Source organism: Gobius niger (genome assembly GCF_951799975.1).
Source record: "Gobius niger genome assembly, contig: SCAFFOLD_47, whole genome shotgun sequence".
Classification (NCBI taxonomy): domain Eukaryota; kingdom Metazoa; phylum Chordata; class Actinopteri; order Gobiiformes; family Gobiidae; genus Gobius; species Gobius niger.
Window position 1 is genome coordinate 1 of NW_027639221.1, and position 26,199 is coordinate 26,199.

The window sequence follows — 26,199 nt, forward strand, 5'->3', positions numbered from 1 at the left end:
AACTCAGAACATAAAACCTGTAAACCCTGTTATTCAGAGTATGTAAAGACCACGGCGGCCATTACTCAGAACATAAAACCTGTAAACCCTGTTATTCAGAGTATTAAAGACCACGGCGGCCATTACTCAGAACATAAAACCTGTAAACCCTGTTATTCAGAGTATGTAAAGACCACGGCGGCCATTACTCAGAACATAAGACCTTTAAACCCTGTTATTCAGAGTGTGTAAAGACCACGGCGGCCATTACTCAGAACATAAAACCTGTAAACCCTGTTATTCAGAGTATTAAAGACCACGGCGGCCATTACTCAGAACATAAAACCTGTAAACCCTGTTATTCAGAGTATGTAAAGACCACGGCGGCCATTACTCAGAACATAAAACCTGTAAACCCTGTTATTCAGAGTATTAAAGACCACGGCGGCCATTACTCAGAACATAAGACCTTTAAACCCTGTTATTCAGAGTATTAAAGACCACGGCGGCCATTACTCAGAACATAAGACCTTTAAACCCTGTTATTCAGAGTATTAAAGACCACGGCGGCCATTACTCAGAACATAAAACCTGTAAACCCTGTTGTTCAGAGTATTAAAGACCACGGCGGCCATTACTCAGAACATAAGACCTTTAAACCCTGTTATTCAGAGTATTAAAGACCACGGCGGCCATTACTCAGAACATAAAACCTGTAAACCCTGTTATTCAGAGTATGTAAAGACCACGGCGGCCATTACTCAGAACATAAAACCTGTAAACCCTGTTATTCAGAGTATTAAAGACCACGGCGGCCATTACTCAGAACATAAGACCTTTAAACCCTGTTATTCAGAGTATTAAAGACCACGGCGGCCATTACTCAGAACACAAGACCTTTAAACCCTGTTATTCAGAGTATTAAAGACCACGGCGGCCATTACTCAGAACATAAGACCTTTAAACCCTGTTGTTCAGAGTATTAAAGACCACGGCGGCCATTACTCAGAACACAAGACCTTTAAACCCTGTTATTCAGAGTATTAAAGACCACGGCGGCCATTACTCAGAACATAAGACCTTTAAACCCTGTTGTTCAGAGTATTAAAGACCACGGCGGCCATTACTCAGAACATAAGACCTTTAAACCCTGAGTGTGTCTTGGTCACTCACATGTAGTCGAAGGCGCGCAGGTGCATCATGACGTTGGCGTCCATCTTGGCGACCTCCACGGTGGTCAGGTACCCGCCCCCGGGCTCCGGGCCGGGCTCGGGGCGAGGACTCCCGGACGCCACGCGGATCCGGTTGAGCTCGCAGTTCTCCCGGATCATGTTCACGCAGGTGTCGCTGACGTCCGTGACCGTGACGCGCACGCCGCCGCGCAGGTGTTTGGCCCATTGTAGCCCCATGATGCCTGTGGACACGCCCACAAACACACACACACACACACACACACACGCACACAAACACACACACCTTTGTTAGGTCACTTTGTAAACACCAAACTAAATAATGCACTGGTTTTATACGGTGCGTTTCTGGACACTCAAAGACGCTTTACATTTGCCTGTCCTGCCAAACCACCTGCTTTCTCTGAGATATTTCAAAGACATATTCACTTTATTCCGGAGGCTCGCGTGGGCGTCGCCATGAATAGTGCCCGCCCCTTTTCTCCTATGTGTTAACATGGGGCTGGAGAAGTCCACATAAAATCAGTCACTACAGGAAAACAAAGCCGTTTTCAGGCCGACAGAGAAACGCTGCAGTGTCGACATGTCGGTGCAAATGAACATTGGACATTTTACACAAATCAATCGACTAAACATCAGGTTTGAGCGGAGAATATTTTCCCTCGTTCTCCGTTAAAATGAACGGGCTTCGCGCTCGACCGGAAGTGTCTGGAAAACGAGGTGTCGAGACGACGCAAAAAGTGGCAAAAGTGGGCGGAATAAGGTGAATAGTCTGGAGCAGCAGGATCTCAACGATTTCCTGGTGGGCGTGAATGACAGACGGCATCAACCAATCAGAGCAACGCTAGATACGTCACAGCAACAAGTGTCAGGAAGCCTTTCCAAAAACCTCCTTATTTACAGGAACGCTTCCAGCGCTGTTTCTTGCTCCGGTTTTTTAAATGTTTTTCAAATTGTTTCAAACAGACGAAAGAGCAGAAGAAGAAACCTCCCCATCGTATCCGGCTCCGGGACCCGCCAGTACCTACAATACAAGCTGTGACCCAAATACAGCTAGAATTTGTCATATATTGTATAAAATATTGTATTTGTTTAAAATATTGTAAAAATGTTTTGCTATCCAGACTGAAACTATGATCAAAACAACCCAATAATATTCATTTTAACAGACCCCAGTGTGTTTCCGTGTAGTTCCAGATGGAAAATATTGGAAAAAGAGTTCCCTATAGGCGCGAGTCCCGACCCACCAGTTGAGAATCACTGGTTTATATATTTTTTTTGTATCTGCACAGGACATTTAAAACTAAAACACTATGAAAAGACACTATTTCTCCCATTTTAGATACTTTAACAGGTAACTGATCCCTTATGTGCATAATAATGTTTCTCAAAATCACGTTGGGGGCCAGAGGTTCTCTGCTGGAGGGCCGGGTTTGGCCCCCGGGCCTGACGTTGCCCACCCTTAAACGTTATTACAGGACAGTGCGACCAAAGGGTTTAGGCTCAAGTTAATCTACAGTCACACTAGAGACGCACGATAATAATATAATGGAGTCTGGACGTCATCAGCGATAATCTGATCATAACTGTGTGTTTATAATTATAATGATGCCACTTCATTAATGACGAAAACCAAACCACGTCCAGTTAAAAACAGCTCTTTGACCAAAGCCTGACCACACGTTTCTGATGAAGGAGGTTTGTCAGACGTTCACAGACGGAGCAGCAGAAACAGTCATGTGACCCAGACTGACCTGTGGCCCCGAAGGCGTCCAGACAGTCCAGAGGCTTCCTCTCCTCAGACAGGACGGCCAGAGCGCAGAACACCAGCTGCCTGTGGAGACACCAACACCACTGTCCCTCAAACATCTGGCATGATCAGTAAATACAGCTGTGTTCAAACATCTGACATGATCAGTAAATAAAGCTGTGTTCAGTCTCTGTGGCGCCACCTGTTGGCCTTCATCTTGCGGTTGAAGTAGGTGTCGCTCTTCATGGGGGTGCTGTGGTTGGGCAGCAGCTGCACGTTAGTGCCCAGTTCCTTCAGGATCTCCAGGGTCCGGCCTGACGAGGCTGAGGCAGAGACCAGAGAATGTCAAGGATCTACACGGGTTATGGCTCCACTCTGGACCCGGCCCCTGCTCCTGCACCGCCCCCTGCGCCCTGGCTCCTGCCCTGTCTCCTGCCCCGCCCCCTGTCTCCTGCCCCGCCCCCTGCTCCTGACCTGGCCCCGCCCCCTGCTCCTCCCCTGGCTCCTGCTCCGCCTCCTGCCCCGCCCCCTGCTCCTCACCTGGCTCCTGCCCCGCCCCCTGCCCCGCCCCCTGACCCTCCCCCTGCTCCTGACCTGGCTCCTGACCTGCACCGCCCCCTGCGCCCTGGCTCCTGCCCTGGCTCCTGCCCTGGCTCCTGCCCTGGCTCCTGCCCTGGCTCCTGACCCTCCCCCTGCTCCTGACCTTGCTCCTGCCCTGGCTCCTGCCCTGGCTCCTGCCCTGGCTCCTGCCCCGCCCCCTGCTCCTGACCTGGCTCCTGCCCCGCCCCCTGCTCCTCACCTGGCTCCTGCTCCGCCTCCTGCCCCGCCTCCTGCTCCTGCCCTGGCTCCTGACCTGGCTCCTGCCCCGCCCCCTGCTCCTCACCTGGCTCCTGCCCCGCCCCCTGCTCCTCACCTGGCTCCTGCTCCGCCTCCTGCCCCGCCCCCTGCTCCTCACCTGGCTCCTGCTCCGCCTCCTGCCCCGCCTCCTGCTCCTCACCTGGCTCCTGCTCCGGCTCCCGCCCCGCCTCCTGCTCCTGCCCCTCCCCCTGCCCCGCCCCCTGCTCCTCACCTGGCTCCTGCCTCTCCCCCTGCTCCTGCCCCGCCCCCTGCTCCTCACCTGGCTCCTGCTCCGCCTCCTGCCCCGCCCCCTGCTCCTCACCTGGCTCCTGCTCCGCCTCCTGCCCCGCCCCCTGCTCCTCACCTGGCTCCTGCTCCGGCTCCTGACCCTCCCCCGGCCCCTCCCCCTGCTCATGCCCCGCCCCCTGCTCCTCACCTGGCTCCTGCCCCGCCCCCTGCTCCTCACCTGGCTCCTGACCCTCCCCCTGCCCCGCCCCCTGCTCCTCACCTGGCTCCTGCTCCGCCTCCTGCCCCGGCTCCTGCTCCGGGTCTTGGCTGAAGGACGAGCGCGTCTCTCCGCGGTTGCTGTGGCGTTTGAGGTGGCTGATCATGTCTGTTTTCCGGGCGATGGTCCCTGAACACACCACGCAGTGATAATGGGCCACGAGCCGCGGCGACTGCAAACCAGAGCACAGGCATCAGAAACAAACGGCGCCCCCTGCTGCCCGCTCGGGGAGGCTCAACAGAAACATCAGAAACAAACAGCGCCCCCTGCTGCCCGCTCGGGGAGGTACCTGTTCAGACGGGCTGGGCTTCAGCGTCCGACACGGGAGGTGACAGATGCACATCCTCTGCCCTGGAACAGGAAGAGCGACCAGGATATTTAAAGTGGAACATGTGAGACTGAACACCAGGATATTTAAAGTGGAACATGTGAGACTGAACACCAGGATATTTAAAGTGTTACATGTGAGACTGAACACCAGGATATTTAAAGTGGAACATGTTAGACTGAACACCAGGATATTTAAAGTGTTACATGTGAGACTGAACACCAGGATATTTAAAGTGGAACATGTTAGACTGAACACCAGGATATTTAAAGTGTTACATGTGAGACTGAACACCAGGATATTTAAAGTGGAACATGTTAGACTGAACACCAGGATATTTAACCTCTTAACTCCCGCCTGAACCCAGAGGATGTTTTTACATCATTTTTTTGTTGGGCATTCAACTCATTTTTGTAACTTTGTCATTTTTTCGTCAATTTTTTTGTCACATTTTTTTGTAATTTTTTGTCACATTGTTTTTTTTAGTCAATTTTGTGTAATTTTTTTAGTCACATTTTTCGTCAATTTTTTTGGTAAAATTTTTATCACATTTTTGTCATTTTTTGGTCAATTTTTAATCCATTTTTTGTGACATTTTTGCCACTTTTTCATCAATTTTTCATCACATTATTGTCATTTTTTGTCACATTTTTTGTCACATTTCTGTCATTTTTTCGTAAATTTTTTAATCAATTTTTTGTAATTTTTTCGTCACATTTTTTGTCATTTTGTCAAATTTTTTTTGTCAAATTTTTTGTCACATTTCTGTCACATTTTTTGGGTCAATTTTTAATCCATTTTTTTTCTTTTCTTGGTCAATTTTTTATCACATTTTTGCCACTTTCTCATCAATTTTTCGTCACTTTTTTGTCACATTTCCATCATTGTTTTCGTCTCAGTTCTGTCGCTTTTTCTCACCTTTTTTCCAGAAGCTTTTGGATTGGGGTAAAGCCAAACTGGAGAAACTGTGCTCGGTTCAGGTGGGAGTTAAGGGGTTAAAGTGGAGCATGTTGGACTGACCTTGGAACTCGATGTAGACCTTCCAGTGCAGGTTCTGGAGGTGTCTCCTCAGTTTGTGGCTGTAACAGGATTTGAACTTCTCCTCAGGACAGAGCGGACACGCCTTCTTCCCGGCTGTAACAGAGGACAGAGTTACAGGGACGTCCTGGCCCACAGGGGGCGCCATCACAATAATCCATCACTCAATACTAAATCGATGCTTAAGTGGTTTCGAAGCTGGATATTCATCTGAGCAGGTATCGATACTTTCTGTGTTTCCTCCTCCTCCACTCAGGAGGAAACACACTAGAGTTAAAGGGACTAGAAACAAGTTGGTCATTTTTATACTCACTGCTGCCACCTCAGGTCTTACGCGTAACTGCAGCTTCTATATTAAAGGAACAGGCCGTGGTTTTTACACACTGAGATATGTTCTTACCTGAGCTGTGACGAGTTCTTTAGGACCTGTCTGATCTTCAGTCACGTAAACACAGCGCAGACGGCGTTAGCATTTAGCCTCTCCCTCTCTCCTCTATAGCTCCAAAACAGGTCAAGATAGAAGCTACCAAGCTCTTCCACGTTTTCCCTATTTAAATATGGTTACGTGAAGTGTTCCACTACAAAGTGATAATACCAGGAGTAGTTTGGCATCCGCACAGTAAAGTGAAGATTACTGCGCGGATGCCAAACTACTCCTGGTATTATTACGCCTTACAATATAGTTCCCCCTTTTATCCGCTTAGAAAATCCACATTGTTTAATTGTGTGTAATTATACTTTGTAGTGGAACACTTCACGTAACCATATTTAAATAGGGAAAACGAGGAAGAGCTTGGTAGCTTCTATCTGGACCTGTTTTGGAGCTATAGAGGAGAGAGGGAGAGGCTAAATGCTAACGCCGTCTGCGCTGTGTTTACGTGACTGAAGATCAGACAGGTCCTAAAGAACTCGTCACAGCTCAGGTAAGAACATATCTCAGTGTGGAAAAACGGTCTGTAAAGAGTTTACACTGTTTAAGCATTTAATTAGAGACAAATTAAACCTTTTTACGATGATTTTTGAAACACTTATTCATCCATGAAGAAGCTTCCTCTCATTTACTCATGATTTTCTAACTTGATAAGCTTTGTTAACGTTTCATTAACGAATAACTGCTGATGAACTCACGTCCGTCCAGGTCGACCAGAGCCTCCAGGTCCTCGATGCGACTCTGGATGGAAATGTGTCGCTCTGAAAAAACAACAAGAGCTTCAGCTTCACCAACAGGACCAGCCTGACCAGAGCCTGACAGTGGGTGTGGTCAGTACCTGTGGGGGCGGGGCCTGTGCAGGTTTTCCCCTAACCATCGTCCAAGTCCGTGTTTTTTAAAGGGGGGTATTCTGCAAAATGGCCTTTTTCAAGCTTTCCATCATGTTATTCTGTCACTCCCTCATTAAAACATGGCTGAAGTGTTGCCTTGGCACATTCACGTATTTCTGAGTAATCTGTAAAAACTCTGATGGCGGCCATTTTAGGGATAGGTTTGCCTGAGTCCTCCTAGGAACGCCCCCACCTCCTGGAGACGCCTCCGAGCTTTGGTCACCAGCCGAGTAACCAACCACTGCTCCTCAGCAGAACCCCCTCCCCACTGATGCCACAGACAGCGTGTGGAGGGGGCGTGTCTAAAGGCTCAGAGGTTCTTAAAGAGACAGAGGCCTATTTCAAGACATTCACTACAGCCATTTTGAGAGAGACATTTTATACAAGGCAGTTATTCTAATTTACTGCATTTACAGACCAACAGAAGGTTTGTCATCATTGTAGTGAGATATAGACTGGTGCTATGGGACTGACAAAAGCAGAACACCCCCTCTTTAAAGCAGAACACCCCCTCTTTAAAGCAGAACACCCCCTCTTTAAAGCAGAACACCCCCTCTTTAAAGCAGAACACCCCCTCTTTAAAGCAGAACACCCCCTCTTTAAAGCAGAACACCCCCTCTTTAAAGCAGAACACCCCCTCTTTAAAGCAGAACACCCCCTCTTTAAAGCAGAACACCCCCTCTTTAAACTTTCTGCAGCGAGACATTCCTCCTGACGCTGGGTTCGGCACAATTACAGGAACCAGGCGGGTTTTCATAAGAAACATTTCAGAAATCTCGTACACTAGTGAGGGCTGGACTTTGATTGACAGGCCGTTACAGGCTAACGTCGCTAACTCGCGGCTAACAGTTTTAGCCATTCTGACGCCGTTTTAAGCCCAGGGGTTTATTCATCTGAAAAACTAACCCAGCGACTAAAACGTCCTCAGAAAATCCAGATTAAAGACATACAGCATGTTTATATTGAGGGAAAATGAGCTGCGGTAGAACAATGAAAACGCTGTAGCTTCTCGCTAAGTTACTACAAACACACGAGAAAATCTACAGGAGCTGAAGTAAAGACGAAAAGAGACCATTTAAGGAACATCTCAATACAATTGTTAAATAAAAACACATACATGAATAAAGCTCAGGCATTGGGAGCTTTAGGACATGGACTTTTCTGTCTATGATGGACAGAGACATAAAAATAAATAACTATATTGAATGAAAATAAAATAAATAAATAAATGTTATCAGCACAATTCTAATATAACTGCTCTTAAATGTGTCGCCGACTTTACTTAAGGCGAGACACTTTAGGTGAAAGTATTGATGTTTCCCGCAGTGGTGGAAGTGGAGATTTGTATCTGTTTTCCTCCCTTTACATCTTAGTTTTCATGTCAGATATAAAAATGATGATGTTTATTTGATGATGTTTTGTCTGCGAGGTGGGGGCGACCCGGAAGTAGAAAGGCCGTCTTTCCCGCGGGTTTTCATTCATAAATATTGACAGATTTGACATCCACGTGTCCTGCTAAGGGGCCCCGTGATGACGCTTTCACCCAAATATGGTGTTTTTCCTCCTACGAGACGCCGGAGCGGAAAAGTGGAAGAACGGGCCGAGCATGCGCACTCGCTACAAAACTTCAGGGCTGGTTTTCTCTGAATGAGAGAAGCCGCACTCGGGCAGAGCCTGAGCCCTTATAGAAGCTCCCACAGACTCCACACTTTACAGGCTGAGACACAACAACATTCTGAAGGTTTTTTCAGAGGGATTTTTTAATATCTAATTCCTAGCCTGATTTATTCAGCTTTGAAACCAAAAAAACAGGCGGAATTTGAGTTTTTACAGATTTTTTCACTGATGATTAGTTTATTGAAAAACTAAACAAAATATCCAAAATCCCTCTGAAAAAATCTGAGTTACTAATATGTCAATAACATAAAACCATAACATTTAATCTGGATCAATTCATTATTTTGATTTCGTTGCCCAAAATATAGGCAATTTTGGCCATTTTAATGCTCAAAATGCCTTATTTTTATGTGAAAACATAAAATGACAGAAAAAATGCAATACATTTTTTTCTCATATTTATATCTGTGATGTTCAGCAAACGTTTCAAATTGACGTCTCTACATTTATTTTTGTTCCCTGTTCACCTGCAGTGTCTCGCCTTAAAGGAATAGGCCACCGTTTTTACATACTGAGATATGTTCTTACCTCACTTTAGACGGGTTAATATATCCCCGTCTGGTCTTTGTCCGTGCGCTCACACATACGCAGCCTCTCCCACATGTCACATAGCTCCAAAAAAGCTCACGATAGAAGCTACCAAGCTCTTCCACGTGTTCCCTATTTAAATAAAGTTACGTGAAGTGTTTTCATGCCAAGTATATTTACACAGAAATGTAGCATGTCGATTTTATAAGCAAATAAAAAGGGGGACTATATTGTGAGGCGTAATGATACGAGGAGCAAAACGTCCGCGCAGTAACTTCTAAAGACTCCCCCGCTCACTTCCGTCAATAACCTTTAGGAGTTACTGCGCGGACGTTTTACTCCTTGTATCATTACGCCTCACAATATAGTTCCCCTTTTTATCTGCTTATAAAATCGACACGTTACATTTCTGTGTAAATATACTTGGCATGAAAACACTTCACGTAACTTTATTTAAATAGGGAACACGTGGAAGAGCTTGGTAGCTTCTATCGTGAGCTTTTTTGGAGCTATGTGACATGTGGGAGAGGCTGCGTATGTGTGAGCGCACGGACAAAGACCAGACGGGGATATATTAACTCGACTAAGGTTAGGTAAGAACATATCTCAGTATGTAAAAACGGTGGCCTATTCCTTTAAGGAAATGTACATGAGTAAATTAACTCATTACAAACCAATCTGCTGTGAAAAAAAAGAATGTTGAAGAAAATGCCTTGTACTGGTATCGGTATTCGGTATCGGCGAGTACTTAAATCAAAGTACTCGTATCGGTTTTAGAAAAAGTGGTATCGGAGCCTCCCTACATCAGAGCTAATGGCCGAACTACGTCCCGCGAGGGCCGAGTCTGCTGTGAAGATCCCGCCCTCATGCCCTTTTTAGGAACATGCTCCGTTAGAGCAGGGGGAGTCTGTAACTCCGCCATGATCTCCCCCATGAACGTAGTCATTATGGCAAACGGGGAGGGGTGAGGAGGCGGAGTCTCACATGCCTATGGTCAGTACCTGTAGTAGTGGTGGAGGGTCTGCTGTCGCTGTCGGAAACGTCATCTTTCTCTGCGAGTCCCACAGACGAGTCTCCGCCGACACAGGCTGAAAACAACAGGTCACTTTAAATCACTCCTTTTCCTTTAACACATTCAATAATATTCTTCCTACAGGCCGACTCCAGCGGGTCAAGGAAACGTAATGAAATCCTGGTTAAATCTACGGTCAGTCTCTTTTATTTCCCTCTGTGGACTTTATTGTGAAAGGTCATGGGTTAACCCCTTAACTCCCACCTGAAGCAAGCACATTTTCTCCAGTTTGGCTTTACCCCAATCCAAAAGCTTCTGGGAAAAAGGTGGGAAAAGAGCGACAAAACTGAGACGAAAACAATGATGGAAATGTGACAAAAAAGTGACGAAACATTTATGAAAAACTGGCAAAAAATGACAAAAATTTGACAAAATGTTGACGAAAAAATGACAAAAATTTGACAAAATGTTGACGAAAAAATGACAAAAATGTGACAAAAAATGACAAAAAATTGATGAAAATTTGATGAATAAATGACAAAAAATTGATAAAAATTTGATGAATAAATGACAAAAAAAGTGATGGAAAATTGACAAAAAGTTGACGAAAAAATGACAAAAATGTGACAAAAAATCACAAAAAATTGATAAAAAATTGATGAAAAAATGACAAAAAAAATGACTAAAAAAGTGATAGAAAATTGACAAAAAGTTGACGAAAAAATGACAAAAAATTGACAAAAAATTACAAAGATTTGATAAAAATTGGATGAAAAAATGACAAAAAAATGACTAAAAAAGTGATAAAAAATTGACAAAAAGTTGACGAAAAAATGACAAAAATGTGACAAAAAATAAAATAAAATAAAATAGTTACAAAAATGAGTTGAATCTGATGATGAAAAACGAATATACTCGAGCTGGGAAAGCGGTGTTTATTTGCCCTAATGTTCACCCACATGAAACACAAAGGTTGGGTAAATAGTCAGACATGATAATAACCTGCAGAACATGAGCCTAAAAAACTACGTTTGAACCGGAACAAAGACAAATGCTGCATATGCTCTTATTATTCCATGAATCCACTTAGTCTTATAGAGAAACATTATTTTCCTTCTAGAATCCTGAACGAAAGCGCATTTCCTGCTCTGGGCCCCATTGTGCAGCTCCGCGCAGAGGCCTCCCCTTCACAAAACAACATTAAACCCGGACTTTTATCCCACTAAACCGCGCGCACAGACCCGCACAGGCCGCGGTTTGGATCTGCGCCGCTCGTGCTTCGTGTTTTCTGTCATTTCCCCCTGACATTTCCCTGATTTTCCCCTTATATTTCCCTGATATCTCCGTCATGTTTGGGCCCTGTGGTGCAGCTCCGCGCTGGGGCCGTGTAACCGTCCGTTCCCGCGGAAACCCCCGCAGTAACGGCGTGTTTCCCGGCGCCGCACCGACACACGAGGACAGGGCGTCCCCGCGGACCCGGTACCGGCGACGAAAGGAACTGTTTGTCATCGTTTTGTCTTGTTTTTACTCACGTTTAACTTCGCTTTCCTCAAACCGAGCTTCCGCCGCCATGACAGTTCGAGCTGTGACGTCACTGCGTACGTCAGAAATGAGATTGATACGAAAAAAAGTTACGAGTTTTTTTTATTTCAATTTTATGATTTGGCGAATACATTTCAATGTACTTTATAAGAAGTCAATAAAAAAATGAATACGAAAAAAAAATAGTTTGATATTGTTCTTATTTCAAAACTCGTTTTTTTTCCAACTGAATATTTTAATTTAATTTAATTTAATTTAATTTAATTTAATTTAATTTAATTTAATTTAATTTAATTTTATTTTATTTTATTTTATTTATTTTATTTATTTTATTTATTTTATTTATTTTATTTATTTTATTTATTTTATTTTATGAGGTGAAATAAAATGAAAAAATGAAATAAAGAAACAGACTTTTTCTTTGTATTTTTATTATTATTTTTATTTATTGAACAGCTATTTTAACGTTACAAACATTTTAAGGTTTTTTCCTTTAATTTGATAATGGCCCGTCTTGAAAAAACTTGATTAATGTTTAAACTGTATTTATTTTTAGGCTTCAACACCTTTCAACATGTTTTAGCAGTAATCAGAACACGAAGTCATTAAATATTTATTTGATTTACTCATTTATTGATTAACACGGGGCCGTTTGGTTTTGTGCGCAGTTCCTCCGGGTGGTGGCGGTAGTCCATATCCTCCGTCAAACATCCGTAGAAGAAGAAAAACCCGGAAGGACGCGGCTGCTGCGGGGGTGCGTGCTACAGCTAACCGCTAAACTCTGCAACATTTCCCCGTTTCTTCTCGTCTGAAATGGCGAACAGGACCGTGAAGGACGCGAACAGCATCCACGGCACGAACCCCCAGTACCTGGTGGAGAAAATCATCCGCACGCGCATTTACGAGTCTAAATACTGGAAGGAGGAATGCTTCGGTCTCACCGGTAACTAGCACTTAGCATTTAGCGCTTAGCATTTAGCATCGCGGCTAAAAGCGGCGCATCCACGTAAATAAACAACCTTAACGAGACTCAAAACGGTCAGATCTGTTCGAAGCTGGTCCGTTTAGTCACTGGGACCTACAGGAGGTTTTAATGTGAAGGAGGAGCAGTCTGAGATGAAAATGTGACATAAAAACAACAGCATTAGCCCATGTTTGTGTTGTTGAAGTAATTCTCAAGCTTTTCACCAGAAGTTCCACCTGATGAAATATCTGACCTTCCAAGTCCCTCCAGGCCTGGACCCAGATTAAACCAGGACTAAAGCAGGTTTTAAAGGCTCTGAAATGGACCTAAATGTGACTAAACTGTGGCTCAACACGACTTCATTCATTCACTTGTTTATTTGAGCGTTTGAGCAAATCATCAAAGTTTATTTATATTATACACAGAAATAGTTTAAAAACGCAAATAAAAAGGAAAGAAATGAAGGAAGTTTTACAGAAAGGCTAGTTATACTAATTATAAACCCGTTACCACATCAATAATCCATGAGTTTATTGTGAGTCAGATAGTCTCTTGCCTTTTCCTTTTTTCTTTATTTTAGACAAACAAAGACTGTCCTTTTGAAAACACAAGTTATGCTTAATGACTTATGCAGACACAATATGGTAAAGCTTTACTGTTTAAGGTTTGGGGTCAGGCCAGTCAATGATCAATGACCCTTTAACAATAATAAGGACATTAAGTGACCCCAGACCTTTGATGTTCATGAGAAAGCTCCTAAAGAAACATCCACACATAGGGCTGTGCAGTATGTGTAAACGATTACAACAGTAAACGATTACAAAATTAGCATAATCGCAAAAAATCGATTATAATTGTTTTTGTTTTGTTTTTTTAAATTATTATTATTTTTTTAATTTAATTTTTAATTTTTGGATTTTTGTCACTTTTTTGCTGGATTTTTGTCACTTTTTTGCTGGATTTTTGTCACTTTTTTGCTGGATTTTTGTCACTTTTTTGCTGGATTTTTGTCTTTTTTTAATGGATTTTTGTATTTTTTCTGCTGGATTTTTGTCACTTTTTTGCTGGATTTTTGTCTTTTTTTTTAATGGATTTTTGTCTTTTTTTCTGCTGGATTTTTGTCTTTTTTCTGCTGGATTTTTGTCACTTTTTTGATGGATTTTTGTATTTTTTTCTGCTGGATTTTTGTCACTTTTATACTGGATTTTTGTCACTTTTCTGCTGGATTTTTGTCATTTTTTTGCTGGATTTTTGTCTTTTTTATGGATTTTTGTCATTTTTTTTGCTGGATTTTTGTCACTTTTTTTGATGGATTTTTTTAAAGGCAACAAATAATCGTGATTTCAATTATGACAAAAATAATCGTGATTATTATTTTTTCAATAATCGAGCAGCCCTATCCACACATGTTTAAAACATCCTAAGTCTAAGTTTTGTGTGTGTTTGTAGCGGAGCTGGTGGTGGACAAAGCCATGGAGCTGAAGTACACAGGGGGAGTGTTTGGAGGAAACATCAAACCCACACCGTTCCTCTGTCTGACGCTGAAGATGCTGCAGATCCAACCGGAGAAAGACATCATCGTGGAGTTCATCAAGAACGAGGACTTCAAGTGAGGACCTGGACCGGACTGGGACAAAACTGAGGACGAAACCAGGACTGGGCGACATAACCACTTATTATTTTAGTATATTTTTTAAACTTTGAAAGGTCTCCTGATCTTTCATATGAAGAAAGCTGCTCAGAATTCAGACCATTTATATTTAGATTCATAATACGGTCCACAATAAGGACCATTAAGAATTGTTTCAAGTTTCAAGTTCAAGTTTAATGGTTTTGTAAAGCCCAATATCACAGTAGAAGTGGCCTCACAGCTGCACCAAACATAAAGGCAATAAAACAGAGCAATAAATATGACAATAAGTTCAGGTGAATATAATGGCAAATAGGAGGTAGCGAAGAGCGGCGTGGGTGTCCCCCGTCCTTAGACTCTCCAGTACGGCAAGGAAAAACTCAGAAACCCGGCAGGAGAAAAGAGAAACCTTGGGGAGAACCACAGAAGGAGAGATCCACTCCCATGGACGGACAGGCTATAGAGACCCAGGGCCGAAGGATCCCTCAGCAGACGGGCCGAGATCACAGACTGTCCAGTCCTCAGATTCCAGAATGCAGGTTCCTCCGTTCACCCAGGTTCCTCCGTTCGATCTAGACAGGCACTCCCGAGGGGGAGTGGGGACAGGAGACACCATGTGAATAGTGATGAACAGACTACAGTATAGAGGATAGCGCTCAGTGGACCGTACTTCCCACAGCAGTGTTTCTCCTGAGGCAGCTTTACTTCAGGCTGTGGGTTAGTGCTTTACCAAACTGACCTGATTATAAGCTAATTCGATAATTAATTGTTATCTCTGTTTTAAATATTCCACGTATTCCAATATACCATTTATCGCCCAGACTAAACAAGGACCTAGCTGGGACTGAACTGGGACTGAACTGGGACTGAACTGGGACTGAACTGGAACTGAACTGGGACTGAACTGGGACTGAACTGGGGGGAAACCAGGGCTAAACTGGGACTAAGCAGAAACCGAACTGAACTGGGACTGAACCGTGTTACTGACTCATGTTTCTGTGAGTCTCCGCTGCTGCTTTAGGTTCAGGACATTTGAACATTTCCTCCAAACACCAACATATTCAACAGAGTCTGGACTTGCATCATTGTGTACTTGATGTTATTTAAACTGTATTAACACGTAAATGCCTGACCCCGCTCTGACCCCGGTCTGACCTCGGCCTGACCCCGGTCTGACCCCGCTCTGACCCCGGCCTGACCCCGCTCTGACCTCGATCTGACCCCGGCCTGACCCCGGTCTGACCCCGCTCTGACCCCGGCCTGACCCCGCTCTGACCCCGGACCCTCTGTGTCTCAGGTACGTGCGTTTGCTGGGGGCCATGTACATGCGTCTGACGGGGACGGCCGTCGACTGTTACAAATACCTGGAGCCGCTTTACAACGACTACCGGAAAGTCAAGACTCAGAACCGCAACGGAGGTCAGTGCTGACACTCGGCTTTACTTCAGCTTTACCCAAATCTAAAAGCTTGCAGCGTCTAGCCCGGACCTGCACATCGAAACGTCGCTGTGGTGAATGTAGTGAATGTTTGTTTGTGCTGCAGAGTTCGAGCTGATGCACGTGGATGAATTCATCGATGAGCTGCTTCACGCTGAGAGAATCTGTGACATCATCCTGCCCCGCCTCCAGGTCAGTCCCGGGACCGCCCTCTGCTCTGGATCACTCCCTCACCACAGCCTGGTCAAGGGCCTCGTTATACAGCCATAGCGATGACCTCGTCTTAAAGGAATAGGCCACCGTTTTTACATACTGAGATATGTTCTTACCTCACTTTAGCCGTGTTAATATATCCCCGTCTGGTCTTTGTCCGTGCGCTCACACATACGCAGCCTCTCCCACATGTCATATAGCTCCAAAAAAGCTCACGACAGAAGCTACCAAGCTCTTCCACGTGTTCCCTAATAAAATAAAAAGTCCCCCTTTTTATCTGCTTATAAAATCGACATGTTACATTTCTGTGTAAATATACTTCGCATAAAAACTTTATTTAAATAGGGAACACGTGGAAGAGCTTGGTAGCTTCTATCGTGAGCTTTTTTGGAGCTATGTGACATGTGGGAGAGGCTGCGTATGTGTGAGCGCACGGACAAAGACCAGACGGGGATATATTAACTCGGCTAAGGTGAGGTAAGAACATATCTCAGTATGTAAAAACGGTGGCCTATTCCTTTAAGCTGCAGCTCATTTCAAATTAACTTTTTCAAATTAAAAGAAATTCATATAAGAATTTCTGATCATATCATTACATTTGTGTTTGAATAATTTGTTTTTGACTTGAAACAGTTGCAGGGATGTTTAATATTAAAGATCATTTTAGCTGATCCTCCTATTTTGTTGTTTTTTGGGGGCGTGTATGAGTGGGATCCTGTTACGTGGTCCTCAGAAAAAAAAATGGAAGTTAAAGTGGTCCTTGTGCTGAAAAAGTTTGAGAAACACTGCTTTAGTGTAATGAAAGTGACTGGAGACTCTTTATATTCACGTTTGTGTCTTCCTGCAGAAGCGACAGGTGCTGGAGGAGGCGGAGCAGCTGGAGCCCCGGATCAGCGCTTTAGAGGAGGATCTGGAGGAGGTGGAGAGCAGCGAAGAAGAGGACGACCCCGACGAGAAGGTGCTGCCCCTGCTGTCTGCTCTCAGTGCTGCCCCTGCTGTCTGCTCTCAGTCCTGCTGTCTGCTCTCAGTGCTGCTGTCTGCTCTCAGTGCTGCTGTCTGCTCTCAGTGCTGCCCCTGCTGTCTGCTCTCAGTCCTGCTGTCTGCTCTCAGTCCTGCTGTCTGCTCTCAGTGCTGCCCCTGCTGTCTGCTCTCAGTCCTGCTGTCTGCTCTCAGTGCTGCTGTCTGCTCTCAGTGCTGCCCCTGCTGTCTGCTCTCAGTCCTGCTGTCTGCTCTCAGTGCTGCTGTCTGCTCTCAGTGCTGCCCCTGCTGTCTGCTCTCAGTCCTGCTGTCTGCTCTCAGTCCTGCCCCTGCTGTCTGCTCTCAGTCCTGCTGTCTGCTCTCAGTCCTTCCCCTGCTGTCTGCTCTCAGTCCTTCCCCCTGCTGTCTGCTCTCAGTCCTGCTGTCTGCTCTCAGTCCTTCCCCTGCTGTCTGCTCTCAGTCCTGCTGTCTGCTCTCAGTCCTGCTGTCTGCTCTCAGTCCTGCCCCTGCTGTCTGCTCTCAGTCCTTCCCCTGCTGTCTGCTCTCAGTCCTTCCCCTGCTGTCTGCTCTCAGTCCTGCCCCTGCTGTCTGCTCTCAGTCCTGCTGTCTGCTCTCAGTCCTTCCCCTGCTGTCTGCTCTCAGTCCTGCTGTCTGCTCTCAGTCCTTCCCCTGCTGTCTGCTCTCAGTCCTGCCCCTGCTGTCTGCTCTCAGTCCTGCCCCCTGCTGTCTGCTCTCAGTCCTGCTGTCTGCTCTCAGTCCTGCCCCCTGCTGTCTGCTCTCAGTCCTGCTGTCTGCTCTCAGTCCTGCCCCCTGCTGTCTGCTCTCAGTCCTGCTGTCTGCTCTCAGTCCTGCCCCCTGCTGTCTGCTCTCAGTCCTGCTGTCTGCTCTCAGTCCTGCCCCCTGCTGTCTGCTCTCAGTCCTGCTGTCTGCTCTCAGTCCTGCTGTCTGCTCTCAGTCCTGCCCCCTGCTGTCTGCTCTCAGTCCTGCCCCTGCTGTCTGCTCTCAGTCCTGCTGTCTACTCTCAGTCCTGCCCCCTGCTGTCTGCTCTCAGTCCTGCTGTCTGCTCTCAGTCCTGCTGTCTGCTCTCAGTCCTGCCCCTGCTGTCTGCTCTCAGTGCTGCTGTCTGCTCTCAGTCCTGCCCCCTGCTGTCTGCTCTCAGTCCTGCTGTCTGCTCTCAGTCCTGCCCCTGCTCTCAGTCCTGCCCCTGCTGTCTGCTCTCAGTGCTGCCCCTGCTGTCTGCTCTCAGTCCTGCCCCCTGCTGTCTGCTCTCAGTCCTGCCCCCTGCTGTCTGCTCTCAGTCCTGCCCCTGCTGTCTGCTCTCAGTCCTGCCCCTGCTGTCTGCTCTCAGTCCTGCCCCCTGCTGTCTGCTCTCAGTACTGTCCCTGCTGTCTGCTCTCAGTACTGCCCCCTGCTGACGGTGTGTATGTCTCAGGTGGAGCGTGTGCCGAGCCCGGAGCCCCATCGCCGTGGTTACAGAGACAGCGACCGCCCCCGCAGGTCTCCGTCACCGCGGTATCGGCGCAGCAGGTCACCGCGCAGGTATAAGCCCCGCCCACTCAGCGTGACTTAAACCCGGCGCACAGGTGTTTTAACGTTGTGTGTTTTCCAGGAGGAGCCGCTCCCCGAAGAGACGCAGGTAAACGATCGGAAACGTCCGGAGTTTTCTGAGTTTCCGTGAGTGACGGTTTGTGTTTGTGCTCAGCCCGTCCCCGCGCAGAGAACGACACCGAAGCAAAAGCCCCAGACGACACCGGAGCAGGTCCAGGGAGAGGCGGCACCGCTCCAAGTCTCCAGGTACGACCGGACCGGGGAGGAACGGGGGGCTGGCGGGGGGCTGACGGGGGAATGACGAGGGAATGACGAGGGACTGAGACGATCCCAGAGTTTAGGAGGGTCTTTACTGACAGAAATGATAAATATAGGGAAAAGTCAGATGAAATAATGAGGGGAAAATAGGGAATTAGGATGAAAAGGCCTCAAAAAAAGCAACTAAAGAGTAACAGGAAAGGGTCCGTAGCAGATGAGGTTTATAGGTCTGTCGTTGCACATTAGAGTCTCCTCTGGTCAAAGATTCTATTTACTCCAGTGCAGAGGTTCCGCTAGACTTATTTTTTGTCGGCTGGGTCGTAAAATGTCGGCCATTCGCAAGAATTACCGGCCATTAAAAAATATATACATTATGAACGTGGCTTATTATCAATAACAATCTACATTTAGACAGAGCTACACGAGTGCTTTAGTGGGTCCCAAAACACGGCTATTTCTAATTAAAGACTGACGTGAGAGAAATGTAGCAACAGCGAAAATCCAAACATGAAGTTGTGCGCGTGGAGACGGTGGAGCAGCAGGTGTCACGCGGACATACACCACTCATATGCACTTTAACTCAGACAGAAAGTAGCCGATATCTACGACCCTAACGCTGTCCTTATCCAGGTCTGACCAGCTGCTCAGTGAGGGCTGGGCTGTAGATGCCCTTCCACGCTTTTACGTGGCTTCAGGTGTGAAATAGTGATTAAGTCCCTCACCACTAAAATATTGTGGAGAGACAAATCGACAGCACTAAAGTCACAACAGTCAGTCTCGAGTGATTCAAAACGGACCCAGCTCTGCTGCGCTTTAGAGCGGCTCCAACACCGGTAACTGAGCCGAGGCGTCTGCGCAGACTGACCGAGGGAAGCGCCTCTAAACCCGGCCACTCTCTGAGCGGCTCCAACACCGGTAACTGAGCCGAGGCGTCTGCGCAGACTGACCGGGGGAAGCGCCTCTAAACCCGGCCACTCTCTGAGCCGAGGCGTCTGCGCAGACTGACCGAGGGAAGCGCCTCTAAACCCGGCCACTCTCTGAGCGGCTCCAACACCGGTAACTGAGCCGAGGCGTCTGCGCAGACTGACCGAGGGAAGCGCCTCTAAACCCGGCCTCTCTCTGAGCGGCTCCAACACCGGTAACTGAGCCGAGGCGTCTGCGCAGACTGACCGAGGGAAGCGCCTCTAAACCCGGCCACTCTCTGAGCGGCTCCAACACCGGTAACTGAGCCGAGGCGTCTGCGCAGACTGACCGAGGGAAGCGCCTCTAAACCCGGCCACTCTGAGCAGCTCTAACACCGGTAACTGAGCCGAGGCGTCTGCGCAGACTGACCGAGAGAAGCGCCTCTAAACCCGGCCACTCTGAGCGGCTCCAACACCGGTAACTGAGCCGAGGCGTCTGCGCAGACTGACCGAGGGAAGCGCCTCTAAACCCGGCCACTCTCTGAGCGGCTCCAACACCGGTAACTGAGCCGAGGCGTCTGCGCAGACTGACCGAGGGAAGCGCCTCTAAACCCGGCCACTCTGAGCGGCTCCAACACCGGTAACTGAGCCGAGGCGTCTGCGCAGACTGACCGAGAGAAGCGCCTCTAAACCCGGCCACTCTGAGCAGCTCTAACACCGGTAACTGAGCCGAGGCGTCTGCGCAGACTGACCGAGAGAAGCGCCTCTAAACCCGGCCACTCTGAGCGGCTCCAACACCGGTAACTGAGCCGAGGCGTCTGCGCAGACTGACCGAGGGAAGCGCCTCTAAACCCGGCCACTCTCTGAGCGGCTCCAACACCGGTAACTGAGCCGAGGCGTCTGCGCAGACTGACCGAGGGAAGCGCCTCTAAACCCGGCCACTCTCTGAGCGGCTCCAACACCGGTAACTGAGCCGAGGCGTCTGCGCAGACTGACCGAGGGAAGCGCCTCTAAACCCGGCCACTCTGAGCAGCTCTAACACCGGTAACTGAGCCGAGGCGTCTGCGCAGACTGACCGAGAGAAGCGCCTCTAAACCCGGCCACTCTGAGCGGCTCCAACACCGGTAACTGAGCCGAGGCGTCTGCGCAGACTGACCGAGGGAAGCGCCTCTAAACCCGGCCACTCTGAGCGGCTCCAACACCGGTAACTGAGCCGAGGCGTCTGCGCAGACTGACCGAGGGAAGCGCCTCTAAACCCGGCCACTCTGAGCAGCTCTAACACCGGTAACTGAGCCGAGGCGTCTGCGCAGACTGACCGAGGGAAGCGCCTCTAAACCCGGCCACTCTGAGCGGCTCCAACACCGGTAACTGAGCCGAGGCGTCTGCGCAGACTGACCGGGGGAAGCGCCTCTAAACCCGGCCACTCTCTGAGCGGCTCCAACACCGGTAACTGAGCCGAGGCGTCTGCGCAGACTGACCGAGGGAAGCGCCTCTAAACCTGGCCACTCTCTGAGCGGCTCCAAACACCGGTAACTGAGCCGAGGCGTCTGCGCAGACTGACCGAGGGAAGCGCCTCTAAACCCGGCCACTCTGAGCGGCTCCAACACCGGTAACTGAGCCGAGGCGTCTGCGCAGACTGACCGAGGGAAGCGCCTCTAAACCCGGCCACTCTCTGAGCGGCTCCAACACCGGTAACTGAGCCGAGGCGTCTGCGCAGACTGACCGAGGGAAGCGCCTCTAAACCCGGCCACTCTGAGCGGCTCCAACACCGGTAACTGAGCCGAGGCGTCTGCGCAGACTGACCGAGGGAAGCGCCTCTAAACCCGGCCACTCTCTGAGCGGCTCCAACACCGGTAACTGAGCCGAGGCGTCTGCGCAGACTGACCGAGGGAAGCGCCTCTAAACCCGGCCACTCTCTGAGCGGCTCCAACACCGGTAACTGAGCCGAGGCGTCTGCGCAGACTGACCGAGGGAAGCGCCTCTAAACCCGGCCACTCTGAGCGGCTCCAACACCGGTAACTGAGCCGAGGCGTCTGCGCAGACTGACCGAGGGAAGCGCCTCTAAACCCGGCCACTCTCTGAGCGGCTCCAACATCAGTAACTGAGCCGAGGCGTCTGCGCAGACTGACCGAGGGAAGCGCCTCTAAACCCGGCCACTCTCTGAGCGGCTCCAAACACCGGTAACTGAGCCGAGGCGTCTGCACAGACTGACCGAGGGAAGCGCCTCTAAACCCGGCCACTCTGAGCGGCTCCAACACCGGTAACTGAGCCGAGGCGTCTGCGCAGACTGACCGAGGGAAGCGCCTCTAAACCCGGCCACTCTCCCAGGAAGAGCCGCTGCGGGACAGCGCGTCAGTCTGACTGAACACATGCGCGTTTCAAGAATATCCTAATCAAACGTATTAGCTGCTGAGTTCTTTACACACTTAGTAAAAGTAAATGTATCTGTAGTTCACTGTTTTCTTGGAAAATGTGACGAAGCACGAAGAAAAAGCGTTACACATCCAGACAGCGATGATGGCGCTTCAACTGCGCTTTGTAAAACGGGCTAAAGGCGTAAATCTAAACTTTTTTGATAGAAATATTGAAGCTTTTTTAATATTTAGGCCTGTCTCGAAAACACTTTATGTTAGTCACTGACTTAGGTGACATGTTTAATATATTTTTCTATATTCTCTCCATATTTTTTTACTGTCGACATAATTTTTACCGGCCATTTGTTTTTCAAAGCGGCCAAAAGTCGGCTACAGCCGGCTAACGGAAACCCTGCTCCAGTGTTGATTATTTTTCATATAAAATCCATTAATGGTGGAGGAGCCAGACAGGCATCCACAGTCTGATAACTCCAATCAAAATCTACAATATTATACTTACTTTGTTACAGTATTTATCTTTTTCCCCCCGTGTTGTGAATTTTATTCCCATTATTCCCATTTCCTTAACGTTACCCTCTATTTAGCCCCATTTCCCCTTCAGTGTTTCCCATTTTTTTCCTACTTTTCTAGAATTTTGTCCTTTTTTCACCTCTTTTTTTCCTTCATTATTTCCCTGTTTTAAATGTATTTTCCTTTCCCTCATTATTTACTTCACTTTTTCTTGTATTCTCTCCCCGTATATTCCATATTTTGCACATTAGTGAACTCCTTTATGATTTCATCTTGTAGTTGATACATGACCCGGCTCTAGTTCATACACATTATTATAAAAACTGTGTAAATGTGAGATAAATGTGAGATAAATGTGAGATAAATGTGAGATAAATGTGAGATAATGTGAGATAAATGTGAGATAAATGTGAGATAAATGTGAGATAAATGTGAGTAAATGTGAGATAAATGTGAGATAAATGTGAGATAATGTGATAAATGTTGTTTTGTTGGCGCAGGTCACCACAGGAGCCACAGACACAGGAGTCAGTCTCAGGAGAGGTCTGTGTCGCCTTTAACACCTTTAACTCGTTAACTCTTCATCTGAACCAGTTTCTTCTTCTCTTGCAGGAGTTCCAAAAAGAGCCACAAGAAGAGCCGGCGGCACGAGTGACCGCGGCGCCCCCTGTCTGTCGCTGTTGTATAGAACGTTTTGTATATTTTTTACTTTGTTTTTAGCTCAGACTGAACTCTCCGTTTCATCAGATCCAGGATCAATAAAAAGATCAGACACGTTTTCAGTCTGGACACTTTGATTTTAATGTTGCAGAAACTGAACCTCATTATCATCATTTTTTTCATGTTTTTTTGTCACGTTCTTGTGGCTTTTCTGTTCTTGTTTTGGCAGATGATTCCTCAAAGTAATGATGTCACACAGTGTTAATAGGCTTCATTGTTTCAGCGCCATCTGGTGGTGAGAAAGTATTACAGCAGAACCTGAAACAAGCTCATTTATTAGAAACGTGAACCACATCGTCAGGCGGGGGCGGATCTACTGGAGCAGCAGCAGCACCATCGATATAATAAAGGCTCGATGTCTTAAAGGGATATTTCAGGATGTTTGACATAGTGTTGTTGATTTCTGGAGATATTTTTATGTAATTCATGCAGTTCTAATATTTGATGAGTTTCATGGCCCTTTTTTATTTTGAAGGTCTAACTCTCCTCTGTTCATACATTAAAAAAAATATAACTTTTATACATTTTTAATCCCTTAATTGCCAACTTTCTGACCCAAAGTCACTATAATGCATGTTCAAAAAACACAAAAAATGAAATATCTTAACATTTTCTAAAGCCAAATTGAACATTCCTGGTCTGGCTGATGTGGCCTCAGGTCTGTGTAATATGACCTGAAGGATTTGTTTCTAAGTTAAAATTTGTTTCTGTGGCGGCGATTTTAGTTAAAAACTCACGTTAACGTCTCTTTGACACAAAAATGTGCTTGAAGCTTCAGAGCTATAAAAACTCTCCTGTTTACAAACATATGAAAATTATAACTTTAAAAAAAAAATCCCTTTCATTGCCAACTCTCTGTCGCAAAGTCACTGTAGTCCATGTTCCAAAACCACAGAGCTAAATATTTATTAAATTTAAAGGCAAAATTTTGAATTTCTGGTCTGGCTGATGTGGCCTGATGTCAGACATTTGTAGTGGCCATTTTAGTAAACAACTCTTATACATCTTTTTATATATTTGAACCCTTTTACGGCCAACTTTCTGTCACAAAGTCACTCAGATGTAACTGCCATTGTGGCCCATTCATTTACACAGTCACCCATAGACTTACTTTTCAAACGACAACTACAACAGGAATTAAAAACGTCATTTCAAACTTCTGCATATTTTCTGAACCTTGAGGCTTCAAACTAACACCCTGATGTGTTTCACCATCAGGTCATTCTAACCTAGTTTGGCCCCTAACCCTAATGAAGGCCTCGGCTTGTTAATGTAATCTGCAGTTGTAGCGATAAGCGATTAACTGGACCTGCTAAATATATTCAATATTTGAATTGAATTTCTTGCAGTTAAATGTTATTATTTCATTCATTCAAAGTGTTCAAACCAGTGCTTCATTTGACCCTGTTTGACGGAACACATTCCCCCAATTTTCAGTGTTTCAGGGTAAAGGATCCGGGAAAGATTTGATCTGATAAAATGGAGTTTAATGAGAGTGTTCCTGTAAATGTTTTGGCCTGTTCCCCAAATCCATCACATCAGACCCAAAGTGTTCCTGAAAATACTGATGGTTCAAACAGTAACAGATCCAACCAAACCAATATAAACAGTTTCCTGGCCTCTTTTACTCATAAACAGTTGTTTTTGTAAACACAGATTCACATTTTATTATATATTTTATTATATGACGAGTCGCTCTGGAGGCCGTTCCAATCAGAGACAGTCGAGCCCCCACTGAGGACGGATCCTGGACACGGAGGAACAGCCTGGTCTCCCCTTAGAGCCGGGGGTCCAAACTTTATCACTGAGGGACACATACAGTAGGGCTGTGCAATTAATCGAAATTCAATAACGATTTCGATTACAACTGTAAACGATTACAAAATTAGCATAATCGCAAAAAATCTATTATAATATATATTTATTTTTTTCAATTTTATTTATTTTTTTAATTTTATTTATTTTTTCAATTTTATTTATTTTTTCATTATTTTTTAATTTTAATTTGGATTTTTGTCATTTTTTTTGCTGGATTTTTGTCTTTTTTTCTGCTGGATTTTTGTCTTTTTTCTGCTGGATTTTTGTCATTTTTTTATGGATTTTTGTCATTTTTTTGCTGGATTTTTGTCTTTTTTTCTGCTGGATTTTTGTCATTTTTTTTCCTGGATTTTTGTCACTTTTTTGATGGATTTTTTTAAAGGCAACAAATAATCGTTTGAATAATCGTGATTATTATTTTTTCAATAATCGAGCAGCCCTAACAGACAGAATATTGGGCCGCACATATACACCTCTATTGTATTAAAGTTAACAAATGTAATAAAATGTTAATTATGCTTTTTAATTGAATATGCTTAAAGTGTCATAATTAAATATATATGTTGTTAATTTAATTAATCATTATCATATATTAATAATAAAAAATAAAAATGTAAGTTATTAAAAGTTATTAAACCATATTCTTAACGTGGTGGCCCGGTTCGAACCATGAGGCCGTCCTTCTGTGGACCCACCACCTGCAGGGGGCGCTATAGGGGGCTGGTGCAATGTGGTATGAGCAGCTCCAACATCTGCCCCCCCGACCCGGAAACGGACAAGAACATGGATGGACGGACGGATAAAACGCCCTTTTATTGTGAAGGCGGGAATGAGCCGCTTCCTGAAGGAAACAGGTGAGACGAAGGCGGCGCCTCACGGAGCAGCGCGCGCTCCAGATCATCATTAAAGGTTTCAGAGCCGCGAGGAGGACACATGTGGACAAATGCTGCCCTCTGGTGGGACTAATGGAATCATTCAGAGGAGCCAGGCTGTATTTAAACAGAAAAGACACCGCGAAACACAACTATGAAGGTGAGCTACATGCTAATGTTATGCTAACACCAGCTAAAGCGGCGCTAACGGCGGCTACATGCTAATATCGGCAAAATCCCCTTTTAGATCAGCCGTGTGATGTTGTTA

At 46.2% G+C, this 26,199-nt stretch overlaps 2 protein-coding genes across 2 annotated transcripts; one reads left to right on the top strand and one right to left on the bottom strand.

Moving 5' to 3' along the window:
• Positions 1-1,152: 1,152 nt before the first annotated feature.
• LOC306982733 (TRMT1-like protein) lies at positions 1,153-11,742 on the bottom strand (the record flags this gene model as incomplete). Its single annotated transcript, XM_079583195.1, has 9 exons — positions 11,697-11,742; positions 10,154-10,240; positions 6,756-6,818; positions 5,610-5,723; positions 4,551-4,612; positions 4,265-4,433; positions 3,122-3,242; positions 2,924-3,003; positions 1,153-1,393 (listed from the first exon to the last, which is right to left on the bottom strand). Coding segments are annotated over exons 1-9 (977 nt in total), but the record flags the coding sequence as incomplete, so codon positions are not given.
• A 698-nt stretch (positions 11,743-12,440) lies between these two features.
• LOC306982732 (pre-mRNA-splicing factor 38A-like) lies at positions 12,441-23,333 on the top strand. Its single transcript, XM_079583194.1, has 10 exons — positions 12,441-12,649; positions 14,120-14,279; positions 15,598-15,719; positions 15,844-15,929; positions 16,798-16,908; positions 18,361-18,467; positions 18,538-18,564; positions 18,631-18,722; positions 23,022-23,064; positions 23,134-23,333. The coding sequence occupies exons 1-10, from the start codon at positions 12,520-12,522 to the stop codon at positions 23,174-23,176; spliced, it is 921 nt and encodes a 306-aa protein (XP_079439320.1). The 5' UTR covers positions 12,441-12,519; the 3' UTR covers positions 23,177-23,333.
• The last annotated feature ends 2,866 nt before the right edge of the window (positions 23,334-26,199 follow it).

What these genes read in the sequence shown, in the direction of transcription:
- LOC306982732 (XM_079583194.1), top strand. Translation starts at nt 12,520, where the DNA reads ATGGCGAACAGGACCGTGAAGGACGCGAACAGCATCCACGGCACGAAC. An exon ending in ATCAAGAACGAGGACTTCAA is followed by an intron (nt 14,280 to 15,597) that starts GTGAGGACCTGG and finishes TCTGTGTCTCAG; the next exon opens with GTACGTGCGTTTGCTGGGGG. An exon ending in GCACCGCTCCAAGTCTCCAG is followed by an intron (nt 18,723 to 23,021) that starts GTACGACCGGAC and finishes TTGTTGGCGCAG; the next exon opens with GTCACCACAGGAGCCACAGA.